We start from the raw sequence: 18,957 nt of genomic DNA, 5'->3' as shown, positions 1-18,957 counted from the left end.
ACAGAGGAGCCTGGTAGGCTGCAGTCCAGGGGGTCGCTAAGAGTTGGACATAACTGAGCGACTTCACTTTCACTTTTCACTTTCATGCATTGGAGAAGGAAATGGCAACCCACTCCAGTGTTCTTGCCTGGAGAATCCCAGGGACAACGGAGCCTGGTGGGCTGCCATCTATGGGGTCACACAGAGTCAGACATGACTGAAGTGACTTAGCAGCAGCAATGTCTCCCTGGAAGTCTGCTCACAGAACTAAATTAACCATTTTGCAAGAACTTAACACCATTTAGTTTAAAATTATCAGCCAACAGCTACCACAGTTCATGTCACTCACTTGGCTATCTACAACTTTGACATCCTCTAAGGATAAAGATGGCAGGTGGCATCTGGACACACACCCTCCACATAAAAAATGTACCATTCAGGGCTGTTGAACTGGATTTATTCATTTTAGAAAAGCTTGTTGACTTTCTACTATGTGTGAGGCCTTGCGAGGCCTTATTCTAGATATCTGAAAACCAGATCATATTCTGGGGAAGTTTCCCACTCTGTAAGGATAACTAACTGCTCACTGTTCAATGACTAGACTGGGCCATCTAAAACCTTCCCATTATCAAAACACCCAGATGTAATTCAACAGTAACACATCATTGGGTTTTGTTATAATTAGCTGAACAAAATCTCTGAGTACAATTCATATCAAAAAATTTTGTGCCACGTATTCTTAAACCACTGTAACGTCCATTTCAGAAGGTATAAATTAAAAGAAACCATAAAACCCTGGGGAAGGGGGAAATATGGGTTCTTAATGAAAACCTCTACTTTTTCTTGCTCAAAGTTAAATGCCAGGGTTCCTAATAATGTCTATTAGGAAGAAATCCAAATCTAGCTTATCCTGATTTTTATCCTAGATTTTCCCTGGGAAATTTCTAACTCTGTGCTAGATATTCCTATTAGTTCCTACAGTCCTGAGGGAGTTTGGTTCCATGTGTAGCTAACGGAAAGCACGGCTGAAATGCCCTCTAGATGAAGATTGAGGGGCAGATTAAAAAGAGAGCTTTTCCATATAGTATTAATCTGTTAAGACATCACAGGCTGTCCTGGAGTATGCATCTACATGCTGTCCAATTACTGCCAACCATCAGAGGTTTTAGGAAGTCTAATGGATCTGACCATGGGAAATGTCTCTCCAGCCAAAGGAGGATTCAGCAGAAGGCCCTCCCAAATGTTAGGGTTCCTGGACCACTTATTAACAAGACAAAGAGGAGCATGTGCCCTTAGACATACATTGCTTGTACATAGGAGGATGAGTCAACAAAACACAAATGCCAATATACTTAAAATGCATGACACCAGAAAGTCTCTTCACACAACTGTCCACGAGAAGTGAACCATGGTGTCCTGATGGACAGAGCTGCAAGGAACCAGAAGCCAAATCTTCACAGGTGTGCTGGTTTGTACTCTAGTCTCTATGATCAAAAATAACGCAGAATAGGACACCAAAAACAGAATGTGGAAAGGGATGATATTAAAGTCTCTACAAATACTGAAAAAAGATGTTTTGGGCCTGAAGAAGGTGAAGGTGACTATGACAATACAGATGTCAGCAGAGGGCAGGTGGGGAATGATCACAGGTGGAGAGGCCGGAGCTGTGGAAACACACAGACCTGACACCGTCCAGTGCCTTCTGTGGCACAGCCTGCTCCAGCTCCAGACGCCTCGAGCCCTTGGCTCAACTGTGTGTCAGAATTAGTTTTTTAATACTTGATGAGGTGCTTGGGAATTAAAAAGACATGTTAGCACAACCTCTTCCCTGCTCACATACACGGTGTGTCACTCGCTATACACTCCAGTACACTCGCTGGGACTAGAATTTCCCTGTCTGGGAAGCAGAATCATCTTGAGGCTTTCTACCTGCCAAACCCAGCACAGGGCTTTCTACAACCACTGCGCTGGCACTTACCGACTGAACAAGTGTCTGAGACTCGTGTTTCTCCCTTTTTTGTCTGTGAGCTCCTTGTGGACAGCAGCTATGGTGTTTCCTTATCCCTGGGCGCTTCACACGATGCCTGGAGCTCAGGAAACATCTGTGAACCAGATCCCTCCCTCCTGCCCTCTTGGTATTCCCCACCCATCATCCCCATCTTGCTATACCTTTCCCAAGGTTTCTTGGCAAAAACTTCTGTTCCACCAACTGTTTTAGCTCCTTTGAGAATTATTAAATCCTAGTCTCTTATTTTCTAATTATCTTCAAAGAAATGAGGCTTAAATATAGGAGTACCAAGTTACTACCAAAAGCTAGGTGGATGTAAAATATTATAGTTAATCAGAATTTCCCATTAAGTAAAAAGAAATTTACGGGAAGGTTTAGGATTTCAGCAAGCAGTCCCAGCCTGCCCTGGTTTTTACTTAAGATGTTTACTTAGCATTTAAATGACTGCTTTGAAAACATCTATTCTAATACCTTATTTGGGTTCTGAGGCAGATGATACAAACTGTCTATCATGTGGGCACTTGACCCAAATCACCTGATCCCCAGTACACTATCATTTCTAAAATAATCTGCTCTAGAGAATATACTCCAGGCAAAACAAAAATTTCAACTTATAACTGACCATCTCAAACACCTGCATACATTTTTAACTATTTTTTTTTCTTTTAAAACACCATTTGAGGGATAAATTCTTATGTACCAGTGATGGTTTGTTCCATTTATTTTGAGAGCTCTTATGTACAAATGGGGCAAGGCTTTTGCAATAAACCTAAGAATTACAAGAGATTCACTTGCCCTACTGTAGAAACTGGGGTTATCACCTCTTCATACAACATTCAACAGCCCATGCAAATTCAAAAATTAATCCCCACAAGCCTATTATCTTTGCTGTAACTGTACACAATTGTCCAATATATACCTCACTTTCTCATTTTGACCGTTATAAACTTGTTACTGTATTATCTGAACATTTCATTCTTTTTTTTCCCCCTGAAATAAGAGAAGAAAATATCCTTTGCCATAATTTTAAGTATGATTGAGAAGGGTTCACCTTCCCATTTTCAAGTGGCTTAATAATAGGAAATCATCAAAACAACATATATCTTTGGAGACAGCACATAATTTATTGTGCTGATTACCATTTATCCTGCCTATCCATGGGTGAACAAGGAAGATGAACTTTTCAGAACAGAATAAGACTTTTCCACAGATAAATGGTTCAACTCTAGCACAGTTACATATTTCCCCTAGAGAGGAAAAATATATCATATTTATAATCACAGTCTCTCCTTTTGGTCCCCCACATGCTTTTTACCCCCAATACAACAATACTTTTAGTAATCACAAGCCACTTATCTATCCATTTGAACTATCAAAAAAACCTAACTTTAAAATGGTCTCTAAGCCCCCCAAAAGAGGTCTTTACGTAAAAATCTGTTCTACAATTTTGTAAGAGCAGAGGCTGTTATGCTTACTTACACTAAGCACTAACTCTGAGGCTAAATGTTTTATACACAATATGATTACACCAAAAGATTCAGATCAGGTCATGTCCGACTCTTTGCGACCCCATGAATCGCAGCACGCCAGGCCTCCCTGTCCATCACCAATTCCTGGAGTTCACTCAGACTCACGTCCATCGAGTCAGTGATGCCATCCAGCCATCTCATCCTCTGTCATCCCCTTCTCCTCCTGCCCCCAATCCCTCCCAGCATCAGAGTGTTTTCCAATGAGTCGACTCTTTGCATGAGGTGGCCAACGTACTGGAGTTTCAGCTTTAGTATCATTCCTTCCAAAGAAATCCCAGGGCTGATCTTCAGAATGGACTGGTTGGATCTCCTTGCAGTCCAAGGGACTCTCAAGAGTCTTCTCCAACACCACAGTTCAAAAGCATCAATTCTTTGATGCTCAGCCTTCTTCACAGTCCAACTGTCACGTCCATACATGACCACAGGAAAAACCATAGCCTTGACTAGACGGACCTTTGTTGGCAAAGTAATGTCTCTGCTTTTGAATATGCTATCTAGGTTGGTCATAACTTTCCTTCCAAGGAGTAAGCATCTTTTAATTTCATGGCTGCAGTCACCATCTGCAGTGATTTCGGAGCCCAGAAAAATAAAGTCTGACACTGTTTCCACTGTTTCCCCATCTATTTCCCATGAAGTGGTGGGACCGGATGCCATGATCTTCGTTTTCTGAATGTTGAGCTTTAAGCCAACTTTTTCACTCTCCTCTTTTACTTCCATCAAGAGGCTTTTTAGTTCCTCTTCACTTTCTGCCATAAGGGTGGTGTCATCTGCATATCTGAGGTTATTGATATTTCTCCCGGCAATCTTGATTCCAGCTTGTGCTTCTTCCAGTCCAGCGTTTCTCATGATGTACTCTGCATAGAAGTTAAATAAACAGGGTGACAATATACAGCCTTGACGAACTCCTTTTCCTATTTGGAACCAGTCTGTTGTTCCATGTCCAGTTCTAACTGTTGCTTCCTGACCTGCATACAAATTTCTCAAGAGGCAGATCAAGTGGTCTGGTATTCCCATCTCTTGAAGAATTTTCCACAGTTTATTGTGATCCACATAGTCAAAGGCTTTGGCATAGTCAATAAAGGAGAAATAGATGTTTTTCTGGAACTCTCTTGCTTTTTCTATGATCCAGCGGATGTTGGCAATTTGATCTCTGGTTCCTCTGCCTTTTCTAAAATCAGCTTGAACATCAGGAAGTTCATGGTTCACATATTGCTGAAGCCTGGCTTGGAGAATTTTGAGCATTACCCCTTCATAAAGTCATCACCAGATAGGTGGGTCTGGTGAGAAGGCCCTGATCTAGGAGAAAAAGGAACAATTACCAGGACATTTACTGCAGCTCAGACAGTAAAGAATCTGCCTGCGATGCAGGAGACCTGGGTTTGATCCCTGGGTCAGGAAGATCCCTGGAGAAGGGAATGGCGATGCACTCCAGTACTCTTGTCTGGAGAATCCCATTGATGGAGGAGCCTGGAGGGCAGGCAACAGTCCACAGAGTCACAAAGAGTCGACACAACTGAGTGACTAACACTACTATTACTTCTTATTTTACTAGGCACTAAGCTAAGAGTTTTATGTGTCCTATAATCTGATTCTGACCAAATAGGCAAAGATGTGAGTATAAGCAACATAGGAGCTGGAATTCAAAAATCAAGATGATCAGATGTTTTCTCTACATCATCCCCAACACTTTAGGGTTCACTAAAAGCTCCAATGGCTGTGGAGAATCATCTCCCTGAGCTTCCTTAACCGTTCTCTGTTCACTCTTGCTCTATGACTCCATGTAATGCTGAATGCTGGTAGCAATGATCCTGAGTTATTAAGATGAAACCATTACCCGGATCCATGGAAGAATGTAAGCAAATACTATTATACATGTTATATACAAGTTAAAAAAACCTCTTTCTAGATTTAAACGAATAAGCTTCATTTAGCCAGAAAATTAATCTCTGTGGATAAGCTCATTCCTTCATATAATGGCAATCAAATGAATTATGAATTCCACTTCGTCCACTACAAAGAGAAAGGAGGGAGGAAAACTTTTATTATGTGGCTTCATTATTTTCGTATAATAGAAATTTCCATTTAACATGCATAACAAAATACACACTCATAGAGAAAGATTCCAAATTGAATTTATTTTAAAATCTTTCATCAAAACTATTTTTGCACTATTTAAAACTTTGCTCTTCTCCATCCATTCAAATGTTTACTAAATAACTCAGACACTGTGAAGAGCATATCAAGATGAGTAAGAATAGCTAGCATATTATATACATATATCAAACCTTAAGGAGAGAGAGAGTAACCAGAGAATCATGTTTCAAATGAAATGAATGCTTATAAACTCTGTTTCATATTCTGTTTTGTGAAAGGAAACTGAAAACATATGCAGATTACACACCGATATCACCAAAATATTGTATGCACCCAACAATTAAAATCGAAGGATTGACTCTTCACAGCTCATTAAGCAGACATGTTCATTTATATTCCAGTGTTGTTTCTTACCATAAGGTTCCAAAAGCTCCAGCAGAGTTTTATGCAATGTGCTTACAGAGTTGCATAATTTTATGCTGACAAGACAGTGGATCAAAACTCAGAAGTGATGTAGTGCATGGACGACTAGCAAACACTGGGCTTCTATGGCTAGGCTTTCTTCTTCAAAATGGGGGTCACCTGTCACAAGGAGACATGCCTTAGAACATGCTCTCCATGAACTTCAAACCTGAGCCAAGAGAACGACTACAGGCCACAGTAGCTAATTCATTACAACAGTAGCTACACAGGTGGGATTCTTCTTTTTGGTACAATGATTATCTGGAGTTTAACTCATTTATTTTAAATGCCCAATTAGTATTTATTTAACTCTCCTTTGTACTTTTTCATGTTTATTGCAATATAAAGAAGACCATATGCAGTTATTATTTTTCAACTGCTGCCTTGTGAAAACTAACGATTTCAAGTCAGTAGCAGAAACCTTTAAATAGTTTTAAGGCTCAGGCATAAAGGTCTAGGAAACATGGGATCACCTATTTAAGTAGTGATCATGCCAGACATCTGTGACAACCTACCACATTTTGATGAAATTTACTATAGGGCTTCCCTGGTGGTTCAATCGGTAAAGAATCTGCCTGCAGTGTGGGGGACCTGGGTTCAATCCCTGGGTCGGGAAGATCCCCTGGAAAAGGGAATGGCTACCCATTCTAGTATTCTTGCCTGGAGAATTCCATGGACAGAGAAGCCTGGCGGGATCTCAAAAAAGTCAGACACGATTGAGCGACTAACACTGTGGATTCAATGCCCCTCTAAAATGCAAAGACCCTTCATGTTTACAAAGATTATTATTTCTTTAGATCAAGGGCCCATAAAGTGAAGCTATGGCAAAACATTTAGAATATTCCCAATGATAAAGAGATTATTAATTCCATATTGATTTTCACAAAGGGGTTATTCATTTCTTATTGATTTTCAAAGCCAGTTCCCATAGAACAAGATTTTTGATTCCAAATCATAAAGACCTATTCCAACTTTTAATACCTCTTTATGTCAAAGTATTAAATATAGTAATGTTCAGTGATTGCTTCCAAGTGATATTATTAATTGCCCAACCACTGACAAAGCATCTGCATTATATTATCAGGCTGCACTGTGAATATGGGAATGGAAGCCATTAGCATTACCAAAGTAGGTAAGCCAACTGGCTAAACTGAACAGAAGTAAAAATGGTGGCAGATCAGCCAAAAACCCAACGTCTCACTTCTCTAATTAATAAGTAGTCACCACTATATGCTGAGCAGTATGGTATTCTTGCCAAAATGAATCAGTCATTTTCCTACTGAACCTTTTATAACTGAGGGGAACTATGGTTGAAAGTGTAGGGTTTGGAGTTTGAAAGAATGGAGATTAAACCTGGTTCAGCCCTTCCTAGTCATGTGATACTGGGCAACTTAATTGTTTTAAACTCACTTCAAGCTTCACATTCCTTATCTGTAGAATCAGGTTAATCCTTTATCATGGGGTTATTATTTTTTATAATGAAATGATATATAACAGTTCTTCAAAAGCACTTTATGCCTTGGAACTGAAGATAATCATAAATGGAAAGGAAATGTTCATGCTGGTCTGGCCTAAAGACCAATGAGGTAATGTCTATTTAAAACGTTAAATGGGATTCTCAAGGAAGTAAGTTTATCTGACTCATCTTGTATCCTCGGGAGCTAGTAATAGCTTAAAACTTAATACAGAATATATTACTGTTTAATGATGTAAATTATAATATCTGTAACATATTCATGCCATATCCATTACCACACCCTATTCCCTTTACTTCCAAAATAGCAATTCTGTTCCCTTCTCTTCATTTCTGTCACCAGCCCCCTCCTCCTTGCTCCAGGCAGCCTTCTCAGATTCCTGTAATCCTCACCTGAGAAGGCAGCATGTACCCTGGCTTTCTGCCAGTCTTATAATTTTCCTTTGCAAGGAGAATGATCTTTCAAAGTGTCACTCGATCTTAACACCCTTCAAAGACCCCCATTATTCCAGAATGAGTAGATTCCCAGGATCTGACTTCGACCAGCAATCTCAATTTTGTCTTATTTCAAATCACTTTCCCTGTATCTCATCATCCCCTTTCCAGCCACACCAGATTTCTTTCAATCTCTCTTCCTTTGCTATTGCCTACAGTGTTCTGCCTGCCAACCTTCAGTTCAGATCTAGGTATCTCCTCACCCTTCACATCTCAGCTTAATTGTTACTTTCTCAGCAAAGCAATCCCTGAACTTCCTGTAAGTTCTCATGGAACCATGTATCTTTACTTTAGAGAATTTATCAACTTATATTTCTCTCTGTTTTTACCTAATGAATGTCTATGTATCTTCCCAACTAAAGAATAGCCTCCACAAGGGGAAGTGTTACCGACGTTCCTTGAGTATTCAAAATTCTGTTGAATGAGTGATTTTTCTATAAACATTAATACTCTTAAGAGACTACTCAGGATTCATCTCTGTGGTATCCTGAAATGATTTTGAAAGAAACACTATAATAAAGGAACAGGTACAGAGTACTAGCTGACATATAGTCAAAATAAATAAAACACAAGGGCAGTTGGAAGGAGATGCAAAAATTACTCTTTGTCCAAGTTTGAAAATGTATTTTCTCAGACTTAGAACTTCATTTCTTTCAAGCTGTAAGCATATGCTAATTTCATAGCAAGCAACTCTTTCTTCCAAGACCAAAGGCTATGATGAAGCTTTGCAGGAGAAATTGAAGTACAGTGCAATAATGCATGCATTCATGAAATACAATCATCCGTACATCTGAAGGGCTTTTAAGGCACGAGGTTTAATCAGAATATTTTCAGTACAAGTTCTAAGTTCTTACCAAATGAAAATCACACCACCTGCAATGCATGCCTGAGTGGCAAGAAGCTGTGCTACAACTTCCTTTAAAAAGAAATGAATTCGCTTAAGGGATCCAAAATGGCTCTGCCCCTTCATCAGATGGCAATATTGAGTTGAGTGGACAGGGTGGTGCTAAATCTTCTGTGTGAAATGTTAAGATTATATACTAGTTGTAATACATTTTCAGTTGCAGAATATTAGGCAGGCGAGAAGCTAGAATTTTATCCTACAAGCTTACTGTTTTTAAAACGTGAAAAACAAACAGAAAAAAAAAAACCAGAGGTTGCAGGCATCTGATAATATTAACAGCAGATAATAGTTGATAATATTAACAGCAGAAAATGCGGCTATGGACAGAAGGAAACCATCTTTTGCTGGGTTGTAAAGAAGCTGCGCAAGGTGGCATGGAATAAAACACCTTCCATCACTTCCCACCTGGGCATCTCCAATGCGGCCTTAACTCGGCGGTCCAGCAACCAACCCTCAACCGCGCAGGCGCACTAGTAAGGCACTTTGGACCCTGGAAACCCGATGGGCTTTTTGTTGTATCTCCCACTGCTGGTCCCCTAGCGAGACACGGAAGCTGCTCACCTGTGAGGAGCCCACAGGCCCGGAGGCGGCGGGCGGCGAGCCGGGCCCCCCCAGGCCCTGCAGCGCGCGGCCCCGCACGTCAGTCACCGCCTGGCCCGGGCGCACACGCGCCCGAATCTTCTCTCCATTTAGAGTACAACCCGGGCCTTCCACCATCGCCCGGGCCCGCGCTGTGCCCCACTAAGCTGCAAAGCCAGCCGAGAAAACTGCCGCGTAACTTCACCTCCGCGGAGGTACTTAGCTCCTCCGAGAAGTTCAAATCTCGCGCGCTCCTGGCCCCGCCCCGGCCCCGCCTCTCCAGCCGCGCCCTCCCCCAACCCTCCCCGAGGGCCCGGCTTCTCGGCGCAGGCGCAGTGGCCCAGCCTTCGGGCCCGGACGCGGGGCTGCTGTAGAAAGGAGAGAATTGTTGCTGCTAGCTCACCACCCTGCCCTGGGGGCCGAACTGTACATCCTCAGAAGCTCCAATTTTGTTTTCTTTGCTTTGAGGTTTTGCCCTTGTCCCTGAGCTGCATGGTACACGCACGTTTTGTGACCTGATTCTCTTATTCTTCCCGAAGTCCGAGGTGGCCTGGCAGGCCTCAGGTTTCTGCAGGCCCTCCTCCGGCTTGGGTGGGTGCAGAGGGACTCAGGGTAAGGTTTTTACAACAAGCAGCTTTTACTTTTCTCCTATAGGTTTAGCATGTCTTAGAAAACGTGGCCTAATATGCCAAGTATATCTTAGTGTCTATGTTAAAATCCTCTTCATTTTTTGATACCTGAGCTAAGCAAGACTCTACAAAAATTCATGCAAATATTCTGTTTTGGGATGTCCGAGATGAGCACCATTTGAAATTGCTTTGTAAAAAGGCAGCTCTATATAAATTTGAGGCAATGCATAGTTTTTCGAATTTACACAATGTTGCACACATGAAAATATATAATGACTCCATAAACCTTTTTAAATAATGAAAAATCTAATTCTTTTTCAAAATTAAAATATAGCATATTAAAACACAACGTCAATTTATCAATAATTTAGTAAGCATATCACAGCTGTTGTTAAACCAGAAGAATATATATACTAAAGATTTAAATTAAAAAATTGGAAAAGTAATGTCTTTCTCTCTGTAGGGAGAGATTAGTCATCAATAGTTAGCTGGATCAGGCTCAGGATTCTTTGTATTTACTTGTTTAATTACTGTTTACGCTTCTAGGTCAGGTTACAAAATAGTCAAGGAAGAATCCTATTACCTAACAATCCAAATTCAGTCATGATTTCTGCCCTTTGATGGAAGGCAGTCTTCATATGCCCAAGCTCAGGGGCGGTGGCCAAGAGGAGCTACCCCACGCTCAAGCTCAGGGGCCGTGGCCGAGAGGAGCTATCCCATGTCCAAAGTAAGGAACAGCAGCTGCACTTTGCTGGAGCAGCCGCGAAGAGATACCACACGTCAAAGGTAAGAGGAACCTAAGGAAGACTGTAGGCGCTGAGAGAGGGCATCAGAGGGCAGACAGTCTGAAACCACAATCACAGACACCTAGCCAATCTGATCACATGGACCACACCTTGTCTAACTCAAAAAACTAAGCCATGCCGTGTGGGACCACCCAAGATGAACGGGTCATGGTAGAGAGGTCTGACAGAATGTGGTCTACTGGAGAAGGGAATGGCAAACCGCTCCAGTATTCTTGCCTTGAGAACCCCATGAACAGTATAAAAAGGCAAAAAGATAGGACACTGAAAGATGAACTCTCCAGGTCAGTAGGTGCCCAATATGCTACTGGAGATCAGTGGAGAAATAATTCCAGAAAGAATGAAGGGATGGAGCCAAAGCAAAAACAGCACCCAGTTCTGGATGGGACTGGTCATAGAAGCAAGGACCGATGCTGTAAAGAGCAATATTGCATAGGAACCTGGAATGTTAGGTCCATGAATCAAGGCAAATTGGAAGTGGTCAAACAGGAGACGGCAAGAGTGAATGCCGACATTCTAGGAATCAGTGAAGTAAGATGGACTGGAATGGGTGAATTTAACTCAGATGACCATTATATCTACTACTATGGGCAGGAATCCCTTAGAAGAAATGGAGTAGCCACCATGGTCAACCAAAGAGTCTGAAATGCAGTACTTGGATGCAATCTCAAAAACCACAGAATGATCTCTGTTCGATTCCAAGGTAAATCATTCAATATCACGCTAATCCAAGTCTATGCCCTGACCAGTAATGCTAAGAAGCTGGGGTTGAATCGTTCTATGAAGACCTACAAGACCTTTTAGAACTAACATCCCCCAAAAATGTCCTTTTCATTATAGGGGACTGGAGTGCAAAAGTAGGAAGTCAAGAAACACCTGGAGTAACAGGCAAATTTGGCTTTGGAGTACAAAATGAATCAGGGCAAAGGCTAATAGAGTTTTGCCAAGAGAACGCACTGGTCATAGCAAACACCGTCTTCCATCAACACAAGAGAAGATTCTACACATGGACATCACAAGATGGTCAACACCAAAATCAGATTGATTATATTCTTTGTAGCCAAAGATGGAGAAGCTCTATACAGTCAACAAAAACAAGCCCGGGAGCTGACTGTGGCTCAGACCATGAACTCCGTATTGCCAAATTCAAACTGAAATTGAAGAAAGAGGAGAAAACCACTAGACCATTCAGGTATGACCTAAATCAAATCCCTTATGATTATACAGTGGAAGTGAGAAATATATTTAAGGGACTAGATCTGATAGAGTGCCTGATAAACTATGGACAGAGGTTCGTGATATTGTACAGGAGACAGGGATCAAGACCATCCCCATGGAAAGAAATGCAAAAAAGCAAAATGGCTGTCTGCAGTGGCCTTACAAATAGCTATGAAAAGAAGAGAAGCAAAAAGCAAGGAAGAAAAGGAAAGATATACCCATTTGAACGCAGAGTTCCAAAGAATAGCAAAGAAGATAACAAAGCCTTCCTCAGCGATCAATACAAAGAAATAGAGGAAAACAATAGAATGGGAAAGACTAGAGATCTCTTCAAGAAAATTAGAGATACCAAGGGGACATTTCATGCAAAGATGGGGTCAATAAAAGACAGAAATGGTATGGACCTAACAGAAGCAGAAGATATTAAGAAGAGGTAAGAAAAATACACAGAAGAACTGTACAAAAAAGATCTTCACAACCCAGATAATCACAATGGTGTGATCACTCACCTAGAGCCAGACATCCTGGAATATGAAGTCAAGTGGGCCTTAGGAAGCATCACTACAAACAAAGCTGGGGAGGTGATGGAATTCCAGTTGAGCTATTTCAAATCCTGAAAGACGATGCTGTGAAAGTGCCTCATTCAATATGTCAGCAAATTTGGAAAAGTCAGCAGTGGCCACAGGACTGGAAAAGGTCAGTTTTCCTTCCAATCCCAAAGAAAGGCAATGCCAAAGAATGCTCAAACTACCGCACAATTGCACTCATCTCACATGCTAGTAAAGTAAGGCTCAAAATTCTCCAAGCCAGGCTTAAGCAATATGTGAACTGTGAACTTCCAGATGTTCAAGCTGGTTTTAGAAAAGGCAGAGTAACCAGAGATCAGATTGCCAACATCCACTGGATCATCGAAAAAGCAAGAAAGTTCGAGAAAAACATCTACTTCTGCTTTATTGACTATGCCAAAGCCTTTGACTGTGTGGATCACCATAAATTGTGGAAAATTCTTCAAGAGATGGGAATACCAGACCACCTGACCTGCCTCTTGAGAAACCTGTATGCAGGTCAGGAAGCAACAGTTAGAACTGAACATGGAACAACAGACTGGTTCCAAATAGGAAAAGGAGTACGTCAAGACTGTATATTGTCACCCTGCTTATTTAACTTGTATGCAGAGTACATCATGAGAAACGCTGGACTGGAAGAAGCACAAGCTGGAATCAAGATGCCAGGAGAAATATCAATAACCTCAGATATGCAGATGACACCACCCTTATGGCAGAAAGTGAAGAGGAACTAAAAAGCCTCTTGATGGAAGTAAAAGAGGAGAGTGAAAAAGTTGGCTTAAAGCTCAACATTCAGAAAACGAAGATCATGGCATCTGGTCCCATCACTTCATGGCAGATGGATGGGGAAACAGTGGAAACAGTGACTAATTTTATTTTGTTGGGCTCCAAAATCACTGCAGATGGTGATTGGAGCCATGAAATTAAAAGATGCTTACTCCTTGGAAGGAAAGTTATGACCAACCTAGATAGCATATTCAAAAGCAGAGATATTACTTTGTCCACAAAGGTCCACTAGTCAAGGCTATGGTTTTTCCAGTGGTCATGAATGGTTGTGAGAGTTGGACTATAAAGAAAGCTGAACACAGAAGAATTGATGCTTTTAACTGTGGTGTTGGAGAAGACTCTTGAGAGTCCCTTGGACTGCAAGGAGATCCAACCAGTCCATCCTAAAGGAAATCAGTCCTGCGTGTTCTTTGGAAGGACTGATGTTAAAGCTGAAAGTCCAATATTTTGGCCACCTGATAAGAAGAGCTGACTCTTTTGAAAAGACCCTGATGTTGGGAAAGATTGAAGACAGGAGAAGAAGGGGACGACAGAGGATGAGATGGTTAGACAGCATCACTGACTCAATGGACATGAGTTTGGGTAAACTCCAGGATTTGATGATGGACAGGGCAGCCTGGCCTACTGTGGTTCATGGGGTTGCAGAGAGTCGGACATGACTGAGCTACTGAACTGATACTGAGTCTTCATACAGTTTATTCAGGATTACCTTTTTATTCGTTTTTTTTTTTTTGCTATCTAACAAATTATTTTGTTTCATATTTTCAAAGTTCTACAGGTCAAGAATTTGTAGGGGTTGGGCTGAGTGGTTCTAGATCAGTGCTTGTCAAGCAGTTTCAGTCTAAAGGCTTGATTGTAGCCAGAAGACCCATATAAGGGATGGCTCTCTTGCACAGCTACTGGCAGGAGGCCTTGGTTTCTCAGTTTATAGGTCTCTCCAGAGGGGTGCTCAGCTGTTTTCCTGACATGGCAGGTGACATCCCAGAGTATGTGATCCAAGCGAGAAGGCAAGGAGAAAGCTGTAATGGTCTTTACTCCTTGTCTCTGCGGTGTCACACCCACACCCTCACTTCTGTTCATTAGAATCCAGTCATTCTGAACAGCCCACAGAAGGTAAGCGAGGAGAATTAAGCTTTATCCCTAGAAGCGAGGAGAATCAAATAATTTGTCAACATATAACCATCACAATTTTCAGTCATTTTACTGATTCGTCATGGACTTATTCTCTTTAGCTGGTGTGTACTGGTGCACATTTGGATCAAATAAAATCTTTAATTAGAATTAGATTTACCATCCTCCAGAGAGCTGAGTTAAGAGCTGGGGAGTAACACTGAAGACATTGCGAGATGTCACTACGTGCCCCTCGAGGCCAAGACAGACTTTGTTTCGCTGTGACTAGCCTTTGAGTCTTTGGATATTTCTCTGTTATCCCTCCTTACATGCAGTTAGGAGCAAACTTACATGCACTGTGCGTGTGCAGTGTTTATAAAGAGTCATGTCACCATTGCAAGTAAACCTACTCTGCTTTAGACTCTGTTTCTTCTTAAGCATTATTTATTACTTGATGACTTTATAAAAGTCATTCATTTTCTCTAGAACGCACTTTTTTCTTATGTAAAATAAAACATACTTTTCTTATAAACCTCCACATGATGTTTTTTGCTTTAATTCACAATTAAGGTACGATATAGGAAAGCACTTCAAAAACTGCAAAACACTACAAATTCAAGGAATTAGGATAAATTCTATTTGCTGTTCTCTGTACTTTCTGTTTCTTGGCTCATGCTGTAATTCTCATGTTTTCTTAACCTTTTGTCTTCATCCCAGTTTCCTGAAATTCTCCCAATCTTAAATCCTAGCTGAATGCATATCCTCTAAGAAACTTTAGAGATACATTTTACAAATGTAAGAACTGGGGCTCAAAGAGGTTATGTAACATGCTCAAGGTTACAGACTTGGGATTCAACCAGGCCAGCCAAGGTCTTAGCCAAATGTTTTCAGCAACATCCCTTATACGACACTGCTGCTGCTGCTAAGTCACTTCAGTCATGTCCGACTCTGGGCGACCCTGTGCGACCCCAGAGACGGCAGCCCACCAGGCTCCCCTGTCCCTGGGATTCTCCAGGCAAGAACACTGGAGTGGGTTGCCATTTCCTTCTCCAATGCAGGAAAGGGAAAAGTGAAAGTGAAGTCGCTCGGTCGTGTCCGACTCTTCTCCACCCCATGGACTGCAGCCCACCAGGCTCCTCCATCCATGGGATTTTCTGGGCAAGAGTACTGGAGTGGGGTGCCATTGCCTTCTCCGAATTATATGACACTACACACAGTCAAATATATTTAGCAACAACTTACGAAATGGTGGTTTAGAGGAAACATACATCTTAGTCAGCCTCATATGGGAATTAAAGACAATCTCAAAAGCTTCCTTTAGCTTATCTGCTGTTGTTGTTTAGTCACTAAGTGGTGTCCAACTCTTTCGTGACCCAATGGACTGTAACTCACCAGGCTCCTCTGTCCACAGGATTTCCCAGGCAAGAATACTGGAGTGCGTTGCCATTTCCTTCTCCAGGGGATCTTCCCGACCCAAGGATTGAAGCCACATCTCTTATGGCTCCTGCATTGGCAGGTGGATTCTTTACCACTCAGCCACCTTTAGCATATTAAGCTTTGACACATTTTGTGTAATGAAACTTTGTTTTTACTCTTCTCTTTACAATGTCTGTGGACAGGTTTTTAGCTTGAATGATAAAAATGTAGTATGGGGGAAATTTCTTTTAATTTCTGTTTTACATAAGTTACCTGAATATATTTAACAAGTAGAGAGAGAACACCCATCCTCTCTGAACACGCTCTTAATTTGAGCTCTGAATAGAGGAAATAGTCATTAGTGAACATCACATGCAGGTGTTTTCAGTGATATTTACTAAAGAGTCTCCAGTTTCTACCCATTAAGAGAAACTTTTAATGTTAGGCTATAAGAAGAAGCATAAAATGCATAGCAACAGAAACCATTTTTGACACGTCTATTATTTGAAGCAAATACCAAATGCTGAAGCTTTGCAAAGCAGCAGATTTCATTTCATTGTGAAGGCTGGAAGTGCCAGGTGACAGTTTTCTTCTTGCAAAGTCAAAATCAAAATTGCAGAACCAACCATGGGCTCCGAGGTGGCCCACGAAACTGCTCTGACACATCTGACCTTTTCACAATGATGTGAAGTCTAGGATTGGGCACTGTGATTTTGCCAGACTCTCCATGAGAAGGAGTTTTCTAATTCATTTCTTAATTTAAGTATAATTTAGTAAGCAAAGGTAGTTTCTGAGCATGAACTTAATTTGAGACAAGCAATAAGCAGTTCATAAACACAAAACACCACAGATACTCTCTTTGTAGGGGGTTCTTTCTATGAGAAAGGGTAGGAGAATGAATTTATTTTCTGTTCTGGAATAGAAAAGTGTATTATTTTTGTAAATATCTTGAAGCAACATTCCTCATCTGTTTCGGTTACTGGAGAGCATGCTCAAGTTGAGGCATGAAAGCCAGCATTTCCTCATTAATTTGAAAAGCAGTGAAATTATTGGGCCCTGAATTTGTTGCAGGAAGATGGCTAGATCCATGGAAATGGATAAAAGTCAGAGATCTAGACAGGTCACCAACCAGTGCAGAGAGAAGAGGAAATAAACACCAGCATGCAGATAGAGGTAACCTCAGGTGCTCCCAGCAGACACGGGGAGGAGACCTTGGTCCCAAGCATCTCAGCCAAATTCTGAAGACACATAAGTATGAGTTCATTGCATAAAGAAAAGGGAAATGGGGAATTTTAGGCAGATGGGGGAAGCATATTTACAATGCCAGGAGGTATGAGAGAATCTCATATCTGGGGAACTACAAGAATATCTGAAGGACAAGAGGACAGGGAGTGGGGGCAGACGGGGCCGGGAGAAGTCAGAGAAGCCAGGTTACGGAAAGTTGAATGGTATGCTAAGTGTGAGGGGTTCTTTCTATGAGAGAGGGTAGGAGATTCTGTTGAAAGGAATAGGGGGACAAACAGGATTCTGTGCAGCAGATTAACATGTTTAGATCTGCTTTATTAAATGATCCCCAGAAGGGCATGAAGCAGTGGGTCTTGATCCATAACATTTGGTCACAACCAGGGGGAGGAGATAGTTTTAGGATCTAATGGGTCCAGGGAAAAGATGCTACTAAATATTCCATAGGGTTCAGGACAAGCCACCACAGCGAATAATTAATTATCCATTCAAAAGCACTAACTGTGCCAACGTTGAGAAAGCCTGGGGTGCAGGGAGAGGGCTGAATAATGCTCCCCTCACCAATATGTTTATGATCTGATCCATGGAATTTGTGAACAAGTTTCCTTAAATGGCAAAAGGCATTTGACAGCTGTGATTAAAGAGTGAGAAATAAGGAGATGATCCTGAATTATCTGAGTGTGCCCAACGTAATCATGAGGGTCTGATAACAGGAGGCATGAGCGTCAAAAACAAAAAAGGTAGTGTGAGGACAGACGCAGTCAATGAAGCAGACGTGATGACACCTTTGAACATGGAGGAGGGAGCCAGGCACCAAGGAACGCAGGCAAATCTGCAGAAGGAGCCAGCCCTGCTGACCTCCTGGCCAGGGAGACTGATTCTGAACTCTAACCTTCGGAACAGTTAGAGAATAAACGTGTGTCATTTTAAGCCCCTAAACATGTACTACTTACAGCAGCAACAGGAAATTAATGTCTGTCTTGGAGACTTGGGCAGATGGGACGTGAATCTTGAGGCAGAATAAACGCTAAGGAGGAAGGGTCAGTATTGCCAGGCACTCATCTGAGTTCTGGGGATACAACAGCAATCAGGGCAGAGAAAAATTTCTGTTCTCTTGAAACATACAGTGTTTTCCTTTCTTATATGTATGTATGAGTTCTTATTGTATTCCAGGAAGTAATGAAGTATCATGCTAACTGCCTTTCCCAATTTATTGACTAACTTTTCTATCTTCAGTCTTATTTTTTATTTGTTTGAAGTTATCAGTATTTTACATTATAATTTGTACCCCCAAGTCCAAGGTATTTTAATGTTATAAAAATACCTCCCCACATTTTTTCTATTAATGTTGTTTATAGTTTTACTATGATAGATTGGTTGTTATTCATAGTTACCCATTCACTCCTTCACATCACTGTTATTAACCATTCCTGCCATGTGTCCCTGTAAAGGAATAGACTTCACCACACCATTGACAGGACCAACCATCGGACTACCTTTGGCTGACTGAATGCACATTCTTTTATCTGATCATAAACTTGCAAGTAAGAAATAAAAAGTCTATTGTTGGAAGCCAGTGAGACTTTAGGTTGGCTTGTCACGCAGCATACCCTCCATAAATAATGTTTACATTTAGGCCTCTTACCTGTGATGCCACTGGGCT

General features: G+C 41.4%; 1 protein-coding gene and 1 long non-coding RNA gene across 6 annotated transcripts in view; one reads left to right on the top strand and one right to left on the bottom strand.

Moving 5' to 3' along the window:
• Window positions 1–9,789, bottom strand: part of NEIL3 (nei like DNA glycosylase 3) — a 46,305-nt gene extending 36,516 nt beyond the window's left edge. The window contains exons 1-2 of one of the 5 annotated variants that reach the window (XM_086381063.1): window positions 9,507–9,634; window positions 6,025–6,192 (exon numbers count right to left, since the gene is read on the bottom strand). In XM_086381063.1, coding sequence (XP_086237189.1) covers window positions 6,025–6,027 — 3 coding nt within the window. In that variant the 5' untranslated portion in view covers window positions 6,028–6,192; window positions 9,507–9,634. Of the gene's footprint in view, window positions 1–6,024; window positions 6,193–9,506 lie in introns of those variants that run through there. The other 4 variants (XM_086381060.1, XM_086381061.1, XM_086381064.1 and 1 more) reach the window with 4 other exon arrangements.
• A 100-nt stretch (window positions 9,790–9,889) lies between these two features.
• LOC147343526 (uncharacterized) lies at window positions 9,890–17,219 on the top strand. The gene is made up of 3 exons (XR_015156513.1): window positions 9,890–10,136; window positions 10,700–10,939; window positions 16,048–17,219. It is a non-coding gene; the product is annotated as an uncharacterized LOC147343526 (long non-coding RNA).
• The last annotated feature ends 1,738 nt before the right edge of the window (window positions 17,220–18,957 follow it).

This window comes from Bos grunniens, chromosome 27, assembly GCF_055505025.1.
Source record: "Bos grunniens cultivar Pamir isolate PY7600 chromosome 27, Bosgru_T2T1.0, whole genome shotgun sequence".
Taxonomy (NCBI): Eukaryota; Metazoa; Chordata; class Mammalia; order Artiodactyla; family Bovidae; genus Bos; species Bos grunniens.
This window is presented reverse-complemented; position numbering and strand designations above follow the sequence as displayed.